At 43.6% G+C, this 19,233-nt stretch overlaps 1 protein-coding gene across 1 annotated transcript in view; it reads left to right on the forward strand.

Annotated features, from left to right (window-relative positions):
- Positions 1 to 17,017, forward strand: part of LOC144508285 (formin-H) — a 34,938-nt gene extending 17,921 nt beyond the window's left edge. The window contains exons 3-8 of the mRNA XM_078236102.1: positions 3,593 to 3,745; positions 8,327 to 8,456; positions 8,557 to 8,589; positions 11,270 to 11,367; positions 14,881 to 14,964; positions 15,059 to 17,017. Coding sequence (XP_078092228.1) covers positions 3,593 to 3,745; positions 8,327 to 8,456; positions 8,557 to 8,589; positions 11,270 to 11,367; positions 14,881 to 14,964; positions 15,059 to 15,187 — 627 coding nt within the window. The 3' untranslated portion in view covers positions 15,188 to 17,017. The remainder of the gene's footprint in view (positions 1 to 3,592; positions 3,746 to 8,326; positions 8,457 to 8,556; positions 8,590 to 11,269; positions 11,368 to 14,880; positions 14,965 to 15,058) is intronic.
- The last annotated feature ends 2,216 nt before the right edge of the window (positions 17,018 to 19,233 follow it).

A 19,233-nucleotide genomic window follows, 5' to 3' on the forward strand; every position in this document is an offset into this window, starting at 1 on the left:
TAATAGACCTCTACCACTACGCACAGCAAATTTCTTGTTGTCATACAGAACCACACCAAATGCGACCAGAGGGGTCACGCCAGATGAGCTAGCAATGGGATGCCATTTACGGTCATGGTTGGATATGATATTCCCAGATTTGGTGGGGAGGGCGAAGGCTAGACAAGCCTCCCAGAATGAAAATCATGACTCAAGAAAAAAAGAGAGTTTTCCAAGTTGCTCATTTAGTTCCGGTCAGAAACTTTGCAGCAGAACTGCCGTAGGTGGTTAGTAAGATTGTGGAGAGAAGAGGTTCAGTCTCCTATGTTGTAGAGGTAGAAGGTTGTCATTTCAAGAAACACATAGACCACTTGAGAAAGAGAGCTTGGCTTGATTTAAGGGATCAACAGGTGAACCCTGCAGTGGATTTGGGTTCACCAGTGGTGGCTATAGGGATCCCGGTCGTGAATGCGGAACCGGAGAAACCAGCAGTTGATGCAGCTGGAGAGACAGCAGCCAGAGGAGGAACTCAACCCCAGATTGAGAAGTTTGCCTTTTGCATCTCTCCAGCCAGATTCAACTTTTTATGAAGAGCAGGCACAGAATCGAGATGTTCTACCAGGGTGCGCAAGTTCCCAGACCGACATAACCTATGCTGAGTTTTCCTTGGTATCCCTGATGACTGTTTTAACTTGCATGCGTAGGTTAATGATCTTTTTGTTTCATTCTTCAGTGAACTCGGGAGTGGTGGTTGGGGTGGGGGAGTGGTTTAAGGAATGCGATAGAGTGGTCCCTTTAAGGGGATGATTCCTGAGAGTCACGTGATCGGGTCAGACCTTATGGAGTGGCAGTACGGATAGCCAAGCCACTCGGCTGCAAGGGCGCGTGTCCAGAGTTAGGGGGGATCCTCAGTTGGAGCCCGGGAGGAGTGGAGAATAGTCGCATATTTAGCTTTGTCAAACACTTGTTTGTATATCTCTATCATTGGTAGTAAACCCTTTATAACTTGGAGCCACAACGGGCCGCCTTCAAATCATTACACCCATTGACTTCAATTTTGTTGGAATTCCTTGCTCCCACACTCGATTAGATGCTGCCTTGATGTCGAGGACAGTCCCTTGTTTCTGTACTGGCCATCAAACACCTATCTATCCTAATCCCAGTTTCCAGCACTTGGTCCATAGCCTTGTATGCTATGGCATTTCATAGAATCAAAGAACCCCTACCGTGCAGAAGAGGCCATTCAGTTCATCGAGTCTGCACTGACAACAATCCCACCCAGGCCCGATCCCCGTAACACCACATATTTACCCTGCTAACCCCCCTGACACTAATTTAGCATGGCCAATCCACTTAAGCCGCACGTCTTTGGAGTGTGGGAGGAAACCAGAACACCTGGAAAAAACCCACGCAGACACAGGGAAAAGGTGCAAACTCCACACAGACAGTGACTCAGGCTGGAATTGAACTAGGGTCCCTTATGCTGTGAGGCAGCAGTGCTAACCACTGTGCCACCGAGCCGCCCGAATGCTCATCTATATGCTTTGGGTTCAGAATATACCTGAATTAGATCTGGATGTTCACACCAACATCTGGCTCCATCATGAGACTTCAAATAGAGTTTGATGCCTTACGATAACATATGAAACAACTGTGTTATAGTTTGTAGTTTCATTAGTTAGAAAACAAAACGGCAAGACCAGGCATTAACAACAGAGAAACCGAATGTTTTTCATCAGTCTTGTGCAGTCCAACCTGATCCAACCTGGGATGTGTTGACTGGGAGTGTCTCGGGGGGGAGTGTTGAACCGTTGGAGAAAATCTCCATTACAAAGGAGGAAGTGTTAGGTTTGTTAGAGAATATAAAGACTGACAAATCCCCAGGGCCTGATGGAATCTATCCAAGGCTGCTCAGGGAGACGAGAGATGAAATCGCTGGGCCTCTGACGCAAATCTTTGTCTCGTCACTGGACGCAGGTGAGGTCCCAGAGGATTGGAGGGTGGCTAATGTGGTCCCGTTATTTAAGAAGGGTAGGAAGGATAACCCGGGTAATTATAGGCCGGTGAGCTTGACGTCCGTGGTGGGGAAGTTGTTGGAGAAGATTCTTAGAGATAGGATGTATGCGCATTTAGAAAGGAATAAACTCATTAACGATAGTCAGCATGGTTTTGTGAGAGGGAGGTCATGCCTCACTAACCTGGTGGAGTTTTTTGAAGAAGTGACCAAAATGGTTGACGAGGGAAGGGCCGTGGATGTCGTCTATATGGACTTTAGTAAAGCATTTGACAAAGTCCCTCATGGTAGGCTGGTGAAAAAGGTTGGATCTCATGGGATAAAGGGGGAGGTGGCTAGATGGGTGGAGAACTGGCTTGGTCACAGAAGACAGAGGATGGTAGTGGAAGGGTCTTTTTCCAGCTGGAGGCTGTGACTAGTGGTGTTCCGCAGGGCTCTGTATTGGGACCTCTGCTGTTTGTGATTTATATAAATGATCCGGAAGAAGGTGTAACTGGGGTGATCAGTAAGTTTGCGGACGACACAAAATTGGCAGGACTTGCAGATAGTGAGGAGCATTGTCAGAAGCTACAGAAGGATATAGATAGGCTGGAAATTTGGGCAAAGAAATGGCAGATGGAGTTCAATCCTGATAAATGCGAAGTGATGCATTTTGGTAGAAATAATGTAGGGAGGAGCTATACGATAAATGGCAGAACCATAAAGGGTGTAGATACTCAGAGGGACCTGGGTGTGCAAGTCCACAGATCCTTGAAAGTGACATCACAGGTGGAGAAGGTGGTGAAGAAGGCATATGGCATGCTTGCCTTTATAGGACGGGGCATAGAGTATAAAAGTTGGGGTCTGATGTTGCAGATGTATAGAACGTTGGTTCGGCCGCATTTGGAATACTGCGTCCAGTTCTGGTCGCCACACTACCAGAAGGACGTGGAGGCTTTGGAGAGAATACAGAGGAGGTTTACCAGGATGTTGCCTGGTATGGAGGGGCTTAGTTATGAGGAGAGATTGGGGAAACTGGGGTTGTTCTCCCTGGAAAGACGGAGGATGAGGGGAGACTTAATAGAGGTGTATAAAATTATGAAAGGCATAGATAGGGTGAACGGTGGGAAGCTTTTCCCCAGGTCGGTGGTGACGTTCACGAGGGGTCATAGGTTCAAGGTGAAGGGGGGGGAGGTTTAACACAGATATCAGAAGGACATATTTTACACAGAGGGTGGTGGGGGCCTGGAATGCGCTGCCAAGCAAGGTGGTGGAGGCGGACACACTGGGAACGTTTAAGACTTATCTAGACAGCCATATGAACGGAGTGGGAATGGAGGGATACAAAAGAATGGTCTAGTTTGGACCAGGGAGCGGCGCGGGCTTGGAGGGCCAAAGGGCCTGTTCCTGTGCTGTATTGTTCTTTGTTCTTAAAAATAAAAATTATGCATTCCAAGTTTGATGGTTCAATTAATCATTTTTCACAGTTAGAAGTTCTGACCTGTATTTCTGACCTTGGTCAGCTGAAATGCTGAAAATGAGGGTTGGTTTGCTGTGTGTGGTTCTGAGTTTTGAGTGACGTGAAGTCCCATTAATCTTTTCATTTTGCTTTTGTTTCAGCTGCTCAGACAGAAAATCAAGGCATGTTCTCAGTTGCTGGACAGTAAATTGTTTGTTTCTGTGCTCGAGTATCTACTTGCAATTGGTAACTTCTTGAACACAAATGCTGGCAAACGAAAGGCAAAAGGGTTTTGTCTTTCCTCCCTGACTAAGGTAAGCTGAGATCTAATTCTGCTGTAAGCCAAGCATGAGAAACAGGCCACAATGAGTGATCCATGCTGAGAGTTTGACCAATTGCTGTTCAGATATGTCTGAAAAAAAGCCTTTGCAGTATGGTATACCTGATGATTCCTCCAGTGTCTTTAATTCTGATTAAATCTGATTCACTCTTCCTCTTGCTCCACACCAATTTAGGGAAGAGTAACATTGCGGTTATGTTCATGAGCTGGTAATCTTTATGATCCAGAGACACAAATTCAGACTGTACCACAGCAACTGGGGAATCACTGAAATTCTTTATCCTGGGGCGGGTTGTGTATGCTCAGTTGTTTTGTATATTCAAGACATTGATTGACAGATTTTTGGATAAGTCACGATCATATTGAATGGCGGAGCACGCTCAATGGGCCGAATGGCCTACTCCCGCTCCTAATGCCTATGTTCTAAATAAATAAATCTGGAATTAAAAGCTAGTATCAATAATGGTGACCACATACATAACTACTGGAATACTGTGGAAACCCATCTGTTTCACAAAGGTTCTTCAGAGAAGGAAACCCGCTGCCCTTACCTACTCTTACCTATTTGTGACTCCAGACCCTCCCACGGCAATTGTGATTGTCATTACAGAGGCAGTTGTAACGGCATTTTGGGATGGGTGAAAAATGATGGCTTTGCCAGCAACACACTCATTCACGAATGAGTAAAAAGAAGTGCCAACAGTGTTCTCTCTCACTTTGATTTTGCTCATATGTAGCATGAAATTTTAAAAATTGTGATCCCTGAGTTGAGCTGTAAGAACGGCGGGATCTGTCCTGGGATATCACACCATGACCTATCACTTTCCTAGCTCAGCAATGAAACTGCTGAACTCCAGCTGTATTCAATTCTGGGAGGTAGTATGTGACTGTTACCAGGAGACTGTCTAACACAGCCTGAATTTCACTACAGCTGCTCTTACCCATGTAAAATTTAAAAACCTTTTAAACTTAATTTCAACATTTTTTCACATTAACACCAAGTGCTCAATGTTAACTCACTCAAAACCCATTTATTTGCAGTGTTAAAATTGGGCTTAAAGAAGTGATTGGACCTTTAGCAATTCACCATCATTAAAAATGTATCTAGCACTTGAATATTAAATAGAACTCTGCATACATGTTAGCATGCATGCACAATCCTCTATGCTTAACTCAAATCTGTGCAGTCATTTTCGTACAAGTCTCAAACTATTGTCTGCAATATAACCACATCATTATTGATGTGTTGCTAAGCCGCATTTGAATATGTGAGGGCAACTCTCCCAAAATTGCTGAATTGGTGAGAAAACTAGTGTAAATCACGACTGTTTTTTCAGTTCAACTTCAGACTCGAATCTCCGCACTCTGCACTGCAGAGGTCACAATCGTGAATCGCATTAAAAGCTCAGGGGGCAGGGCCTATTCATGCCAGAGTCTGACAGTTCCAGCTGTCAATCGCAGTTTGCTGGCCAGCTTGATCACTGGCCAGCCCGGGACCCCCAGAGGGCTGCCTCCGCACCCTCCCTCCTCCCCCAATTGCTGGCCTGCCTCTCGCCCCGACCAATCCCAATGCAGAGTGACAGCGGGAACCTCCCACCCCCACCGATTGCCCACAATAGGCCCTCACCCTTGGCCCCGGCCTCGAGGCCCCACCGCCTTGGATAGTGCCAAGGTGTCCCCTGGGCATGGGCACTTTGTCCCTTGGGCTGTGCCAGGGACACAGGCTGGCACTGCCAGGGTGCCTATGCCCAGGGGCACCACCTCACTCTCTGCCCGATTCCCTGGGGGCCCCCAATTGACCCCCCCTTCACTCTGGTGGGGTGACCCACTAGTTCCCCAAATGTGGGGAGCTACTCTAAACTCCGCCAGAGGGAAATACTCCTGGCCGGGTAGGAGATGCTATCGGGCCTGGAGAATTCTGTGTCGGTCCTGATAATCACATTTAAAATACACTAAAAACAGATTTAAATTACTTGCCTCCCTTCCTGCCGGTTTCCAGCACGGTCCAGACTGCGCCTGTTTTCCAGCTGTGGGAGACGCGCATACGTCGGGAACGCATGCGCGAATACCGCAAAATGGCTGACACGCGATTCTCCCATCTCGAAGTGCCAAAAAACATGCGCGTCAGGATGGGAGAATCGGGCCTTTGATATCAGGTTAAAACTTCAGATCCTCTTCGGAGGGAAAAGAATGAGTTGATAGGAAATACTGTGATGATGTTTTTGTGACCCAGTTTGACACCAAAGGCACATGGGCTACCCTCTGTTGCAATGTTAATGTCCCATGGTCTCCTATGTTCAATCAGACTCTTGGATCTTTCAAGAAGAAAATCGCCACATTCTTAAGGACATCAATGGTCCTCACATAGTTATTGGTGCTCATCAACTCCAGAACCTATTCCCATTCTCCCAATCTTGAACAGCTTATCAGAGGGTATCCTATTCACAGCAGAATAAGTAGATCCATTCATTAGAACAAATTGAGAATGGTTGAAGATGAGTACGGATCGTTCTATAAGCTGATTCGAATGCTTGTTTCATGGCAGCACGTACGACTTTAACATCCCATAACCATCAGCGCAGGATGAGGCTGATTAACATTGCAATCTGTAAATCAATACATTATTTTAGGCATGATTACAAACAGCCAAATATTTAAATCCATTTAAAACATTCAAAACAGGTAGTGTAAATTGATTCAATTATGAACTTAATTAAAATGTCACAATTTGTAATTTATAGATACTTTGAACTGTCACAATCCATAAGTAAGAGTTGCTCTGTTGCTCTGAGCAATAAATTAACAGATGTGTTTATGAAGATTTGCACTGATCAATTTTTCTTATAAAATCACAAATGCGTTTGAAAAGAATGATTTTATAATTGTCCTGCAAATTCAATAGAGGAGATCTTCATAAACATTTCTATGATGTCAGCGCACATAGCAAGCAGAATGACAGCTTTCCTTAGTGTTCGCAGAGAAAAAATAGTGGGCCGGATTCTCCGACCTCGCTCACAGCCGGGATTCTCCGTCCCGCTGCAGTGAACGGAGATTTGGCCGAGCGCCAAATGTTCCGTCCATGCTGGCAGCGGCGGCAGGGCGTGAAGGGCTGTTGTGTTTTTTTGCTGAGCATTTATTGCAGGATTTGGACGATAATGCACAACTTTATAAAACTCAGATCGTGGCTAGTACAATTAATTTTTAAAAAGGGGAGATGAATTTACATCTAAAGGGGCTTAGGCATCACCTCACTTTGTCAACACTAACATATGAAATGGGAGTCAGAATGGGCCATTCAACTTTCGAGCCCGCTCTGCCATTCATTATGATTAGGGTTGATCTTCTACCTCAGCTACACTTTCCTGCACTATCTCCATATCTCCTGGTTTCCTTAATATCCAAAAATGTACCAATCTCTGCTTTGAATGTACTCAATGACTGTGTATTCAGAGCTCTCTGGGGTCGAGTGTTCTAAAGATTCACAAGCCTTGAGTGAAGACATTTCTCCTCATCTCAGTCTGAAATGGCTGACCCTTATTCTGAGACTGCTTCTAGTTCTAACCTTTTCAAACAAGAGAAACGTCCTTCCACCATTTACCATGTCAAGCCCCTTGAGAATTTTATATATTTTAATGATGTCAGGTCTCATTCTTTCAAGCTTTAAGGAATATAGGCCTAGTTTTCTCGATCTCTCCTCATAGAATAGCCCCCTCATTGCAGGAATCAGTTTGGTGATCCTTTGTTGCACTCCCTCTAAGGCAGGGTGTCCCAAACTGTGGGTCGCATCCCCTAGTTGGGTCATCAGAGAAGATTATGGGGTACAAACAAGGCAACACTGACTGCTGTGAAGGCCGTTTTGAATATTGGCTTTTTTTTTGTGAGGGAGTGTGGCCTAGTGAACTTCTCTCTGAGGCCCAAATCCTGCGATAGAACAAGTGAAGCATCCCCTCTCCCCTTTCGACGGAAGCCTTGCCACCTCCCTCCACCATCGCACAACTGAAGCTTCCCAATCCCCCTACTCAACAATTCTCATACCCCACCCCAGATTTCATTCTGGAGTTTCATAATGTCTGAGGCATCAAAATAGGGTCACATCGGGAAAGGTATGGAAAGCATGTATTTCCTTAGGTAAAGAGACCAAAACTGTGCACAGTTCTCCAAGTGTGATCTTACCATGGACTTATGCAATTGAAGTAAGACTTTTTTATTCTTATTTGCCAATCCTTTTGTAATAAAGGCAGACGTACCATTTACTTTCCTAATTGCTTGCAGTACCTGCATGTCAACTTTCTGTGATCAATGTGCAGAATCTCATTATTCAAAGAATATTCTGTTTTTATAATTCTCCAGAAGGGCATAACTTCCATCGAATATTGCATCTGCCATTTTCTTGCCCGTTTACTTACCCTCTCTGCCCTTCTCACGGCTTACTTTCACACCTAACTTTGCGTCATCAGCAAACCTGAATACATTATTCTTAGTTCCATCGCCTAAGTCATTGACTGTAAATAGCAGAAGCCTAAGCACTGATCTTTGTTGTACCTGTTGTTTCAAGGTGGCCCTGTTACGGGGGAAGGAGAGGAAGTTCACCTTACTTCATGCGCTCGTGGAGCAGATTACTTCACAAGAACCAGCTTTGACAAACTTCTCCCAAGAGCTCACAGAATTTGAAGATGTCCCTGGAGGTAAACTGAAATATTTAATTCCAGCAGAGCTTTTAGAAAAGCTGTAATATTTGCACACTGGTTGCAGCACCCATACTGACCTGTTTTTCTTCCTCTTTAGATTCCATTAAGGGTCTGATTGCTGAGGTAGATGGTAGGTCAATACTTTTTTTAAAGAAATATGAGGCGATTTTGTCAGATTCTGTCACTGTGTGTGGCAAATTGATGTTCTTGGTCTTCTGAGTATCTTAGGGGTAAGATTTCCTCTGTGTGTTTTTTATAACAAATTCATAGCAAGGTGGCATGGTGGCAGAATGGTTAGCATTGCTGCCTCACAGCACCAGGGACCCAGGTTCAATTCCTGGCTTGGATGACTGTCCGTGTGGAGTCAGCACGTTCTCCCCCTGTCTGTGTGGATTTCCTCCAGGTACTCCGGTTTCCTCCCACAATCTGAAAGACGTGCTGATTAGGTGCTAAATTCTCCCTCAGTGTATCCAAACAGGTGCCGAAGTGTGGCAAGTAGGGGATTTTAACACTAACTTCATTGCAGTGTTAATGTAAGTCTACTTGTGACACTAATAAATAAACTTTAAGTATGTTGATGAAGAATTTATTTACATCTCTATAAAGGAGGAATTCTTGGTTGTGTTGCATTTACTCCGAGCTGTCCATTAAATTTTTCATTAATTTGAAAGCATATTTCCTCTTGTGGGAGGGTCTCGGACCAGAGGGCATAATCGAGATGAGGAGGAATTTCTTCTCTCAGAGGATGGTGAATGTGTGGAATTCTTTACCACAGAGGGCTATGGAGGCTGGGTCATTAACTACGGTCAAGGTTGAGAAAGACAGATTTTTGATCAGTCAGGGAATCAAGGATTATGGGGATAAGGCGGGAAAGTGGATTTGAGGGTTATCATATCAGATCAGACATGATCTCATTGAATGGCAGAGCAGACTCGATGGGCCAAATGGCCTGCTTCTGCTCTCACATCTTGGAGGGTACGTTTGCTAATTTTCTTTTGGGATGTCTGCACGAGTGTGGGGACTTGCTCTGATAGCTCCTCTTCCAGCTTTGATCAGTTGCTTCACATCATGATCTGAAGAGATTGAAGCCACTTGTTGGTATCACAATTTGCATCTCAACACCACTCCTGATTAAAAATTGGGAGCAGGATTGGAGGAAATGAAGTCTAAGAAGGGAGGAAATAAGAGCTGCTGCTTGAAAGCAGGTAAAAGTAACCAAAGTGCAGAGTGCGTTAAACAAACCTCTGACACATTTACAGTTTTAATCAAATCGCTCTTTCACAATGTCAACATGTGCCTGTGTCAAATATCCAAGCTTATTATAGTGATATGTAGCAGGGGCTTTATTTCAACCTGCCATCTTCCTCGCAGCTATTTACTCCTTTCATAGCCAGCTTTGAATTCCTCTGGCGATTTAAATATTGAAACCTATTTACTTAAATGTCACATTCCTGGTTTTATTGTAATTTATGTTGCATATGAGCCTTTCAGCTAATAATATGTCCTCTTGTTAAAACCTCAGCCGCTATATTTTACAAATATTTCATCTTGTCACTGACTGCTTCAGGATTATTAAATGCCTCCCTGTTGGTAATGCTGAGCACGCAGGCGTTATTGCTCTCTGCTGCACCACCAACAGGCAATGAGGGGTACAACACCACTATTTCCATTTCTTCAGTCCAAATGTTACCAAGTTGTGGAAATTTTGACCAAGCTAAAGACCGGAGGTTTTCACTCCAGTAATCAACCTGAGTTCACTTCCAGATGAAACCCTGACAGAATTCCAATTGCAAATCTTCCCATAGGATCAAAATCACCCAAATCATAGAAACCCTACAGTGCAGAAAGAGGCCATTCGGCCCATCGAGTCTGCACCGACCACAATCCCACCCAGGCCCCACCTCCATACCCCCACATATTTACCCGCTAATCCCTCTAACCTACCCATCTCAGGACACTAAGGGGAAATTTTAGCACGGCCAATCAACCTAACCCTAATTTGAAACAAAACAAAAATAAATAATGTAAGTATTAACCTTTTCTTTCAACAATAAAGCACCCATTTCACTGATCTCGTAAAATGTCCTGGAATATGAAATGGAACAGACTTTTAGCAAGACAAAGGCTATAGTAGCTATAGTAGTACAGTAGCTATAAAACTAAATTAGAACTGAATCAACTGAGATGCAAAAGATTGACTTCTTGTGAAACCATTTCATAATACAATCATATAGAATCCCTATAGTGCAGATGGAGCCCATCGAGTCTGCACTGACCTTCCGAAGGGCATCCCGCCCAGGCCCACCCCCTTACCCAGCGCATCCACCACAGTTAATCCACCTAACCCACACACTGGGGGAAATTTACCATTTTCAGTACATTGTCAATTCTTGGCTCCACCTGTTACTGTTTTGCACATTTGACGTTTTGCTTCATTGACTCATTCAGCTTTCACTACTAATAAACAGATGAAGTGCAATATAGGGAACTACATTGCTCACCCAAGTATAGTTCCAGTTATCTGTTGCTTTATTTAATCTGCTGAATGGCCTTGTTGATCCAAGAGGCTCACAGAGAGCATTTCAATAGGTGCGTTTGTGGGTACCCTCAGGCCAATGCCACTATTTCGTTTTCTGTGCTGTGGCTGGAGATGGGATACAGTCAATAACACTGCTGTGAAGCAAATGCAATGTAAATTTCAGCTCTGTCAAACTACAGGGCTTTCATCATCGCTGGTGATTGGTTAAGTACTGTGCCATCACACTCCAAGTAAGAATGGTTGAGATCTTGTATTTTTCATCTTGCTACAGTTTTGAAAAGTGATTTGACGAAAATTGGTCAGCACAAAAAATTATTCAAACCCAAGAACAAGATGTGCTCTGATGCACAGTTCTACAAAGAATTGAAGGTAATTCCAGAGGAATTTTTTTTGACTATGCCACAATTTAAAATGTCTGCGCAGCAACTTTAGCATGATGCATTGCATTTGGAAGCCATATGTAAAATACATTTTAGAGAAAACCATTTAGTGCAAAGGACATTTTTAATAGTTTCTCAGTTAATGTAAAATCATAAACAATGCATGTTCGATCTTATGTTTAACCTAAAGATACAACATTGAAGGGTATGCTTTACTGAAATTTTTTTAATGAGATTCCATTCATGAATCTTAGTATTCAATATATATATATCAATATTACGTTTACTGTTAATGTCAGGAAGATCTGTCCAATGTCCTGTTTCAATGTCCCATTAATTACTTTGATAAGGTTCAGTGGCAATTACATTGTTAAACACGCGATAGATATGTGCACACCTATAATTGGGGATAGCTAGGACACTGGGGTGTTGGAGTAATATCGAATGGGAACAATGCCAATAAACTGTCTTCAGCAAAGGTGTGGCTTTTGCTACCAAATAAACCTGTTGGACTTTAACCTGGTGTTGTTAAACTTCTTACTGTGTTTACCCCAGTCCAACGCCGGCATCTCCACATCATGTTCAGCAAAGAAAGCAGCTGTGACTTAGTTATAGCTTCACACCTGGGCGTGGATCCCGCCAACATCTTGGCCAGTATTTGTCTCTCAATCAACATCGCTAAAAGAGAATATCTGGTTATGCTCACGTTTTTTCTGTTTGTGGCAGATAGTAGCGTGCAATTTGGTTGCTGCATTTCCTATACTGCAGCAGTGAATAAACATCCAAAAGGTACTTCACTGGTTGCAAAGCCTTTGGAGCATCCTGAGGTTGTGAAAGGTTCTATATAAATGCAAGTTTTCTTATTCCTTTATGATTGCGTTAGAGAGATTGTAACACTAACCAAGCTAATTTCTATCCTTCAAGCCTTCAGAAGGCCATTATTTCTATAGTAAAATTCTCAGGGGGTCAGGATTGTGGTAATAAAAAGAATCTTGAGGCATTGAGTTCAATGGCAATTAGTCCAGATATTCAAACTGCCTCCAGGTGCCTCTGAACAGCTCAGTGATAATCCTCAAGATCCTTTACATATTCAATCATTCTCTTAGGCTGCATGAAGGTGTTTGACACAGAGCGTCTTCAGAGTAACCCTTGCAATGCAGCCTTACCTACTTGTCACCTCCTAGATATCCATGCATAAGGTGGCCACCCCTCTCCCTTTGGTGCAACAAGACACACACAAATTAGTGCAATGCAAAATAATTTGATGGAATTACCACGATTGGGCATCACAGGCTGATGTGCAATGTTAGCTCCAACCATTCCTCAATTTCTTTTGGAATAATTATTTAACTGAGGGCGCCAGAGAGATTAGTATTCTGATTCTAAAGAAAAGAAGCTCTTACAAGAATGACAACAGTTGTAAGGGTCAGGGTGACAACATTTGTTAAAAAATTGTATAATATACTCCTGCACTTTAATACAGGCAGCACTCAGCCTATTTTCCTTGTACATTCTACGTGTGCTGAAGAGGAAAAATATGTGGCCTTGACAAAATAAGGAAAATTAGGATATGCACATGCATAAGAGAGACAGGTTGCGTGTGCGTGCGAAAGTCGGAGTTCTGACAGAACAGGTGTTTACTGAGGAGCCAATCATGGATGCTAAGGAAAGAAGGGAAACAAGTGGTGATGTCTTGGGTCACATGCATATTACTAGGGAGGAGGTATTTGCAGCCTTAAAGCACATTAAGGTGGATAAATCTCCTGGGCCTGATCAAGTGCATCCTTGGATCTTGTAGGAAGCTAGCGAAGAAATTGCAGAGGCCATTGCAGAGATAGTTCCTTCATTCCTTTCCACTGGCAAAGTTCTGGAAAACTGGAAGGTGGCTAATGTTGTTCCGTTGTTTAAGAACGGTAGCAAGGACAAGCTGGGGAGTTACAGGCCGGTGAGCCTGACATCAGTGGTGGGTAAGTTACTGGAGGGGATTCTGAGGGACAGGATCTACCAACATTTGAATAGTCAAGGTCAGATTACGGATAGTCAGCACGGATTTGTTCTTGGGAAGCCAAATCTTTTAGAGTTTTTCGAAGAGGTAATGAAGAGGATGGATGAGGGTAGGCCAGTAGATGTTGTCTATATGGATTTTAGCAAGGCCTTTGACAAGGTCCCACATGGCAGGCTAGTTTGGAAGGTTAGGTCGCAATGGGATCCAGGGAAAGCTAGCTAATTGGTTCAAGATTGGCTCAATGGTAGAAAGCAGAGGGTTAGGGTGATGGTCGAAGGTTGTTTCTCGGAATGGAAACCTGTGACTAGTGGTGTGCCTCAGGGGTCAGTGTTGGGTCCCTTGTTATTCATTATTTATATAATTGATTTGGATGCCAATGTACAAGGCATGGTTAGTAAGTTTACGGATGATACTAAATTAGGAGGTATCATTGATACCGAAGAAGGTTATCAAACATTACAGGGGGATCTTGATCAGTTAGGGAAGTGGGCTGAGGATTATCAAATGGATTTCAATGCAGATAATGTGAGGTGTTGTAATTTGGAAAATCAAACCAGGGTAGGACTTATACAGTGAATGGTAGGACTCTGGGGAGTCTTGAGGAACATAGTTCATTGAAAGCTGTGTCACAGGTAGACAGTGTGGTGAAGAAGGCATTTAGCACACTGGCCTTCATCTTTCAGGGGAGTTGGGACATTATGTTACAGTTGTATAAGTCATCGATGAGGCCGCACTTGGATTATTGTGGACAGTTTTGATCACCCTGTTATAGGAAGGACATTGCTAAACTGGACAGAGTGCAAAGAAGATTTACAAGGATGTTGCCAGAACTAGTGGGCCTGAGTTATAAGGAACAGTTGGCCAGACTAGGACTTCATTCCTTGGAACTGAGGAGAAAGAGGGGTGACCTTATTGATGTGTAGAAAATCATGAAGGGCATAGATAGGATGAACACACATAGTATTTTTCCCAGAGTAGAGGAATTGAAAACTAGAGGGCACAGGTCTAAGGTAAGAGGGGAAAGATTTTAAAGGAACTTGAGGGGCAACTTCTTCACACAAGGGTGACATGTATATGGAATGAGCTGCCAGACAAAGTGGTTGAGTCAGGTACAACATTTTAAAAGCATTTGAATAAGTACATGGATGGGAAAGGATTAGAGGGATATGGACCAAATGCAGGCAAATGGGACTACTGGGAGGGCACCATGGTTGGCATGGGCCGAAGGGCCTGTTTCCATGCTGTATTGCTCTATGACTCTATGACCCTATAACATTGGTCATGTCAATAAACCTCTATACCTTGTCCATCAGATTTGTCAATTTCTGATGTGGTTCAAGAAACTGAAGAATCTACAAAACAATAATATTGAATCAGCAAGAGGATATTTGCTTTGACTGAAATTCAAAAGGAGATTTCACCACAAATAAACGAGCTTTCTCCAGTTTTCTGCAGTCTTGCCTTGCAATTGAATATCCCGTCTTATTTTGTTTCCAGGTCATCCTTCAAAAATATGAAGCTGAATTTTCTGACTTGACCAAGCAGTGTGACGAAATGAAGAAACTCTACAATTCCATCTTGGTAATATTACTTGTGACATTACTTATTTAGTTGCATTGTTAGCTCTTTGATGACAAAACGACCTCGGCTCTGATTCTGTCAATGTTCCTGCTAGGTTAAGTTTGGGGAGCCACTAGATCGAGACTCGCAGGAGCTGTTCGGATGGATTTCCTCCTTCATTAGAGATTTTCGGAGAGCTGTCGTGGAACGAAGAAACTACAAATTGGAAACCGCTCAAAAATAATTCAGAACCTTGTGGTGATCTCCTATTCGCATTTGACAAAGAACTGTACCTCATATTTTGTCTGGATCAATTTCTCGATTCCACTATTTTGTTTCTCAGAGCGCCTTGCGGTGCTGGGATGCCAGTCAAACCGGCGCTTATGTACCAACAATGAGCATATTCTATCCTGAAAACTGAAATGCATTTATCGTTCCTTTAAGGTATTTATTTTTCCCCATGTATCTCCCTCTGTTCCTTACAACATCTGCAAGAACAAATAGCTGATCAGGTCTCAGGTCAGTGCTATTCACTACAGTTCTCGAGAGAAAGCAGTCTGAGATGGCGCACCCACACCCAATTGCTGGGTTGGCTTTTCAAGTTCAGATAGGTCATTTTGAGGGATACTGAGGGTACGGAGCAGCATCCTCTTATGGCATAGAATGTTGGAGCAGCAGAACATAGGTTTCCTCCGGGTGCTCGAGCTTCCTCCCACAGTCCAAAGATGTGCAGGTTAGGTTGATTGGCCATGCTAAATTGCCCCTTGGTGTCAGAGTAAATTACAAGGAGAAGTATATGGGGTTAGGGCCTGGGTGGAATTGTTGTCAGTGCAGGCTCAATGGGCCAATTGGCCTCCTTCTGCACTGTAGGGATTCCATGATTCTATGAAGTGTCTCACTCTAGTAGCTGAGTGATGACTGCATTGGGGTTTTGCAGTGGTCTTGTTAAAAGTCTGAAAGCCTGAAAACATGTACCACACTGTTACTTGCAAACCAACAAGCAGCCCATCAGTATGCGGAACAGCTGAGTGAACCAGGACCAACATGTTACTCTTATTTTTGATATTTTTCATGTGGTGTGGTGATGCGAACAACAAAGAGTCATTTTTTTTATAAGGCCATCAAAATGTATTAAAAAAAACCTCACAGGGGACTGAGTGACAATACCATTATTTCTGCCTTGCGTTTATATTCAGTTCAGACTGATGGGATGAAAGTTTTTTAATCTCTTGACGACTGCTTAATGCGCTGAGTAAAATCAGTTTGGACAGTCTCAAAGCAGCACCAAGACTAGCTAGAATGCACCAATGATTGCCATTAATTGGACAGTCACAGTCAGAGAGACTATACGGATGACTCTTATTAGAGTGGGAATGTTACTTTAGTGCAAGGAGGAAGTCTTCTGAGGTTGCTGTCGGAAAGAAAGAAAACAGGATGGAGATTTCTTAATGTTGACGTTAGAAGCAAAAGCCTCAAAACTTTCCTCGGGCCCAGTGTTACCATCCAGAAAATTACTGTAAATATAATGGAATCTATAATTTACGGCCACTCTGTAAAGTATAAAAATTCAATCGCAGTATGCTAAGAAAAAATAGTTGGAGGATTTTCCTGAACTGCTAGTCCCAGCCGGGATTCCCAATAACCTATGGGCTAGAGGGCTAAATTGGGATCCTTGCCGGGCGTCAATCCCATTGCGAGTCTCCTGGCCCACTGTGTCTGTGCCAATTAGGTTCTTGCTCAAAGCAGATGATAACCTGATTACAACTGAGTTAAATACATTTGAATGTAATTGCTGGGTTTTTCCTTCAACCCCCCCCCCCCCCCCCCCCCAAGCTGGAAATCCTGCAGGCGTCAATCACTCCTACTCCTGACAATCGAGGACAAGGCACCTGGACTCCGAAGGGGGATAAGGGGCAAGGAGATGAGTGCTGCCTCCCTAGCTATGACTGTAACACTACATTTTGCATGCTCTCCTTTCCCTATGTATGGTATGCTTTGTCTGTATAGCGTGCAAGAAACAATACTTTTCACTGTATACTAATGTGACAATAATAAATCAAATCAAAATCAAATCAACTGTGTTCATGGGCTCCTCTGCTGCTGCCACGCTGTAGAAAGGAGGGGGGGAATTATCCTCAATGGATCTGGGAGTTTGGGGGTTTTTCATAGTAACCCCACAGTACAGAAAGAGGCCATTCGGCCCATCGAGTCTGCACCAACCACAATCCTACTCAGGCCCTACCCCCATATCCCTACATATTTTACCCTCTAATCTACGCATCCCAGGACACTAAGGGGCAATTTTAGCATGGCCAATCAACCTAACCTGCACATCTTTGGACTGTGGGAGGAAACCGGAGCACCCGGAGGAAACCCACGCAGACAATGTGCAAACTCCACACAGACAGTGACCCAAGCCGGGAATCGAACCCAGGTCCCTGGAGCTGTGAACCAGCAGTGCTAACCACTGTGCTACCATGCCACCCTTTTGGGCTGGGGGAAGTGGTTGACCTTAGGGCTCTATTGGCTGGACCTCACTTTTTTGATCTTGAAAACATGGGAATCACTCTTAGGATGATGATTTCAGGCACCTTTCTGCAAAAAAATCTTTTTTTTCTCTCTGCGTTCTATAAAACCTTTAAAGTGGCCTGGTCACATTAAAATCCATGCCCCCTGAACACCTGGAAGACTTCAAAATTACAGCAGCACTCCATTCAACAGTAGAGATAGTCTTTCGTTGATATCAGAAGCCCCGGTTGTTACCAGATCTCTTTGAAGATCTTTGAGTGACAAGAGCTGTCAGTTTCACCAGGAAGATCCCTTTGTTTTAGCTCAGAAACCCCAGCTGCTCTGATGCCTTTTTGAAGTGCTTTGACGTATAGGAGCATTCAAGTTCACAACGGATTTCCCCCTTTCTTGCTTGAATGAGCCCCATCTGCTCTGGAAGCTCTTCGAACTAATCCAGAGCCGATCAAGAGAGGATTTGCCAAGGTTTGTTTACACAAGGACCTGCTGGTCCATGAGCTACTGAAAGCTTTTCTGACTGACAATTCTAGGGCAGCTCAAACAGTTCATTGTTGATACAATCAGTTCAAGCTCCATTAAGCCACAAGTGCTTCCTCCTTTCAACACACCTGTTCTATCTGACCCATTTTTTAAAGACTGCTTTTTTCACATCTCTAACCCTTCCTTTGGGCTTTTTTTCTTCCCTCCAAATCTTCTCACTGAACCCATAAGCTTGGTATTACCATTTTTGCCACTTACTGATTCTTTTTTTTATCCCTGCCAAGCTTCAGGCTGGGGTCTTTGAGATAGAGGAGGCTGAGGGAAGATTTAATTGAAGTTCATAAATAATGAGGGGACTTTGACAGAGTGGAAATGGAAGGATCTATTTCTAAAAGCAGAGGAGCCACCAGGGGGCATAGATGAAAAGTGATAGGCTGAAGGATTAAAGGAGGAGCTTAGGGGAAATTATTTTAACCAGAGAGTGGGAGTGGGGGCAGGGAAGGGAATTGGATAGAGGCAGAAAGCTCCTAAAACATGCAAGGCATGCTTATCCATCAGAAATACCATGAGCTATGGGGCTACTGCCATGGGCTGAAAAATGAATCTCAGCTAGCAGACATCTAATGGACTGAATGACCGCCTGCTCTTCTATTTTTTCCTGTAAATCTATAGCCAATCTCTTCACTTCATCCATCAAGACCCTCAGAAGGGCCATTCATATTTGTTAAATAAGCCATCAAAATAATCCTGCCATTGACATCTGCGATGAAGATGCAGAATCTTGTCCATTTGAACATTGGCTCATTTGGTATTCCGTTGGCCCCTAGACATTTCACAAGTCTGACTTTTGTTGCGGCTCCCTTGGATTTGAAATTGACCTTAGAGTTATGACAATACCACCCTTAACAGACATGCCAGAACCTACAGGTGAGAACTGCTAACTAAAAAAAACCAAACTCTTTCGATATGATTTTGCTTTCTCCTCAACAATGTTTGCCTTCTTAAAGAACTGTTCATAATATTTCAATGGAGGGAAATTATTGGAAAGGATTCTTTGAGACAGGATTTATTCCCACTTGGAAATAAGTGGACGTATTAGTGAGAGGCAATGTGGTTTTGAGAAGGGGAGGTCGTGTCTCACGAACTTGATCGAGTTTTTCGAGGAAGTGACGAAGATGATTGATGAGGGTAAGGCAGTGGATGTTGTCTACATGGACTTCAGTAAGTCCTTTGACAAGGTCCCTTATGGCAGACTGGTGCAGAAGGTGAAGTCGCATGGGATCA

The sequence above is a fragment of the Mustelus asterias genome, chromosome 20 (genome assembly GCF_964213995.1).
Source record: "Mustelus asterias chromosome 20, sMusAst1.hap1.1, whole genome shotgun sequence".
NCBI classification, from domain to species: domain Eukaryota; kingdom Metazoa; phylum Chordata; class Chondrichthyes; order Carcharhiniformes; family Triakidae; genus Mustelus; species Mustelus asterias.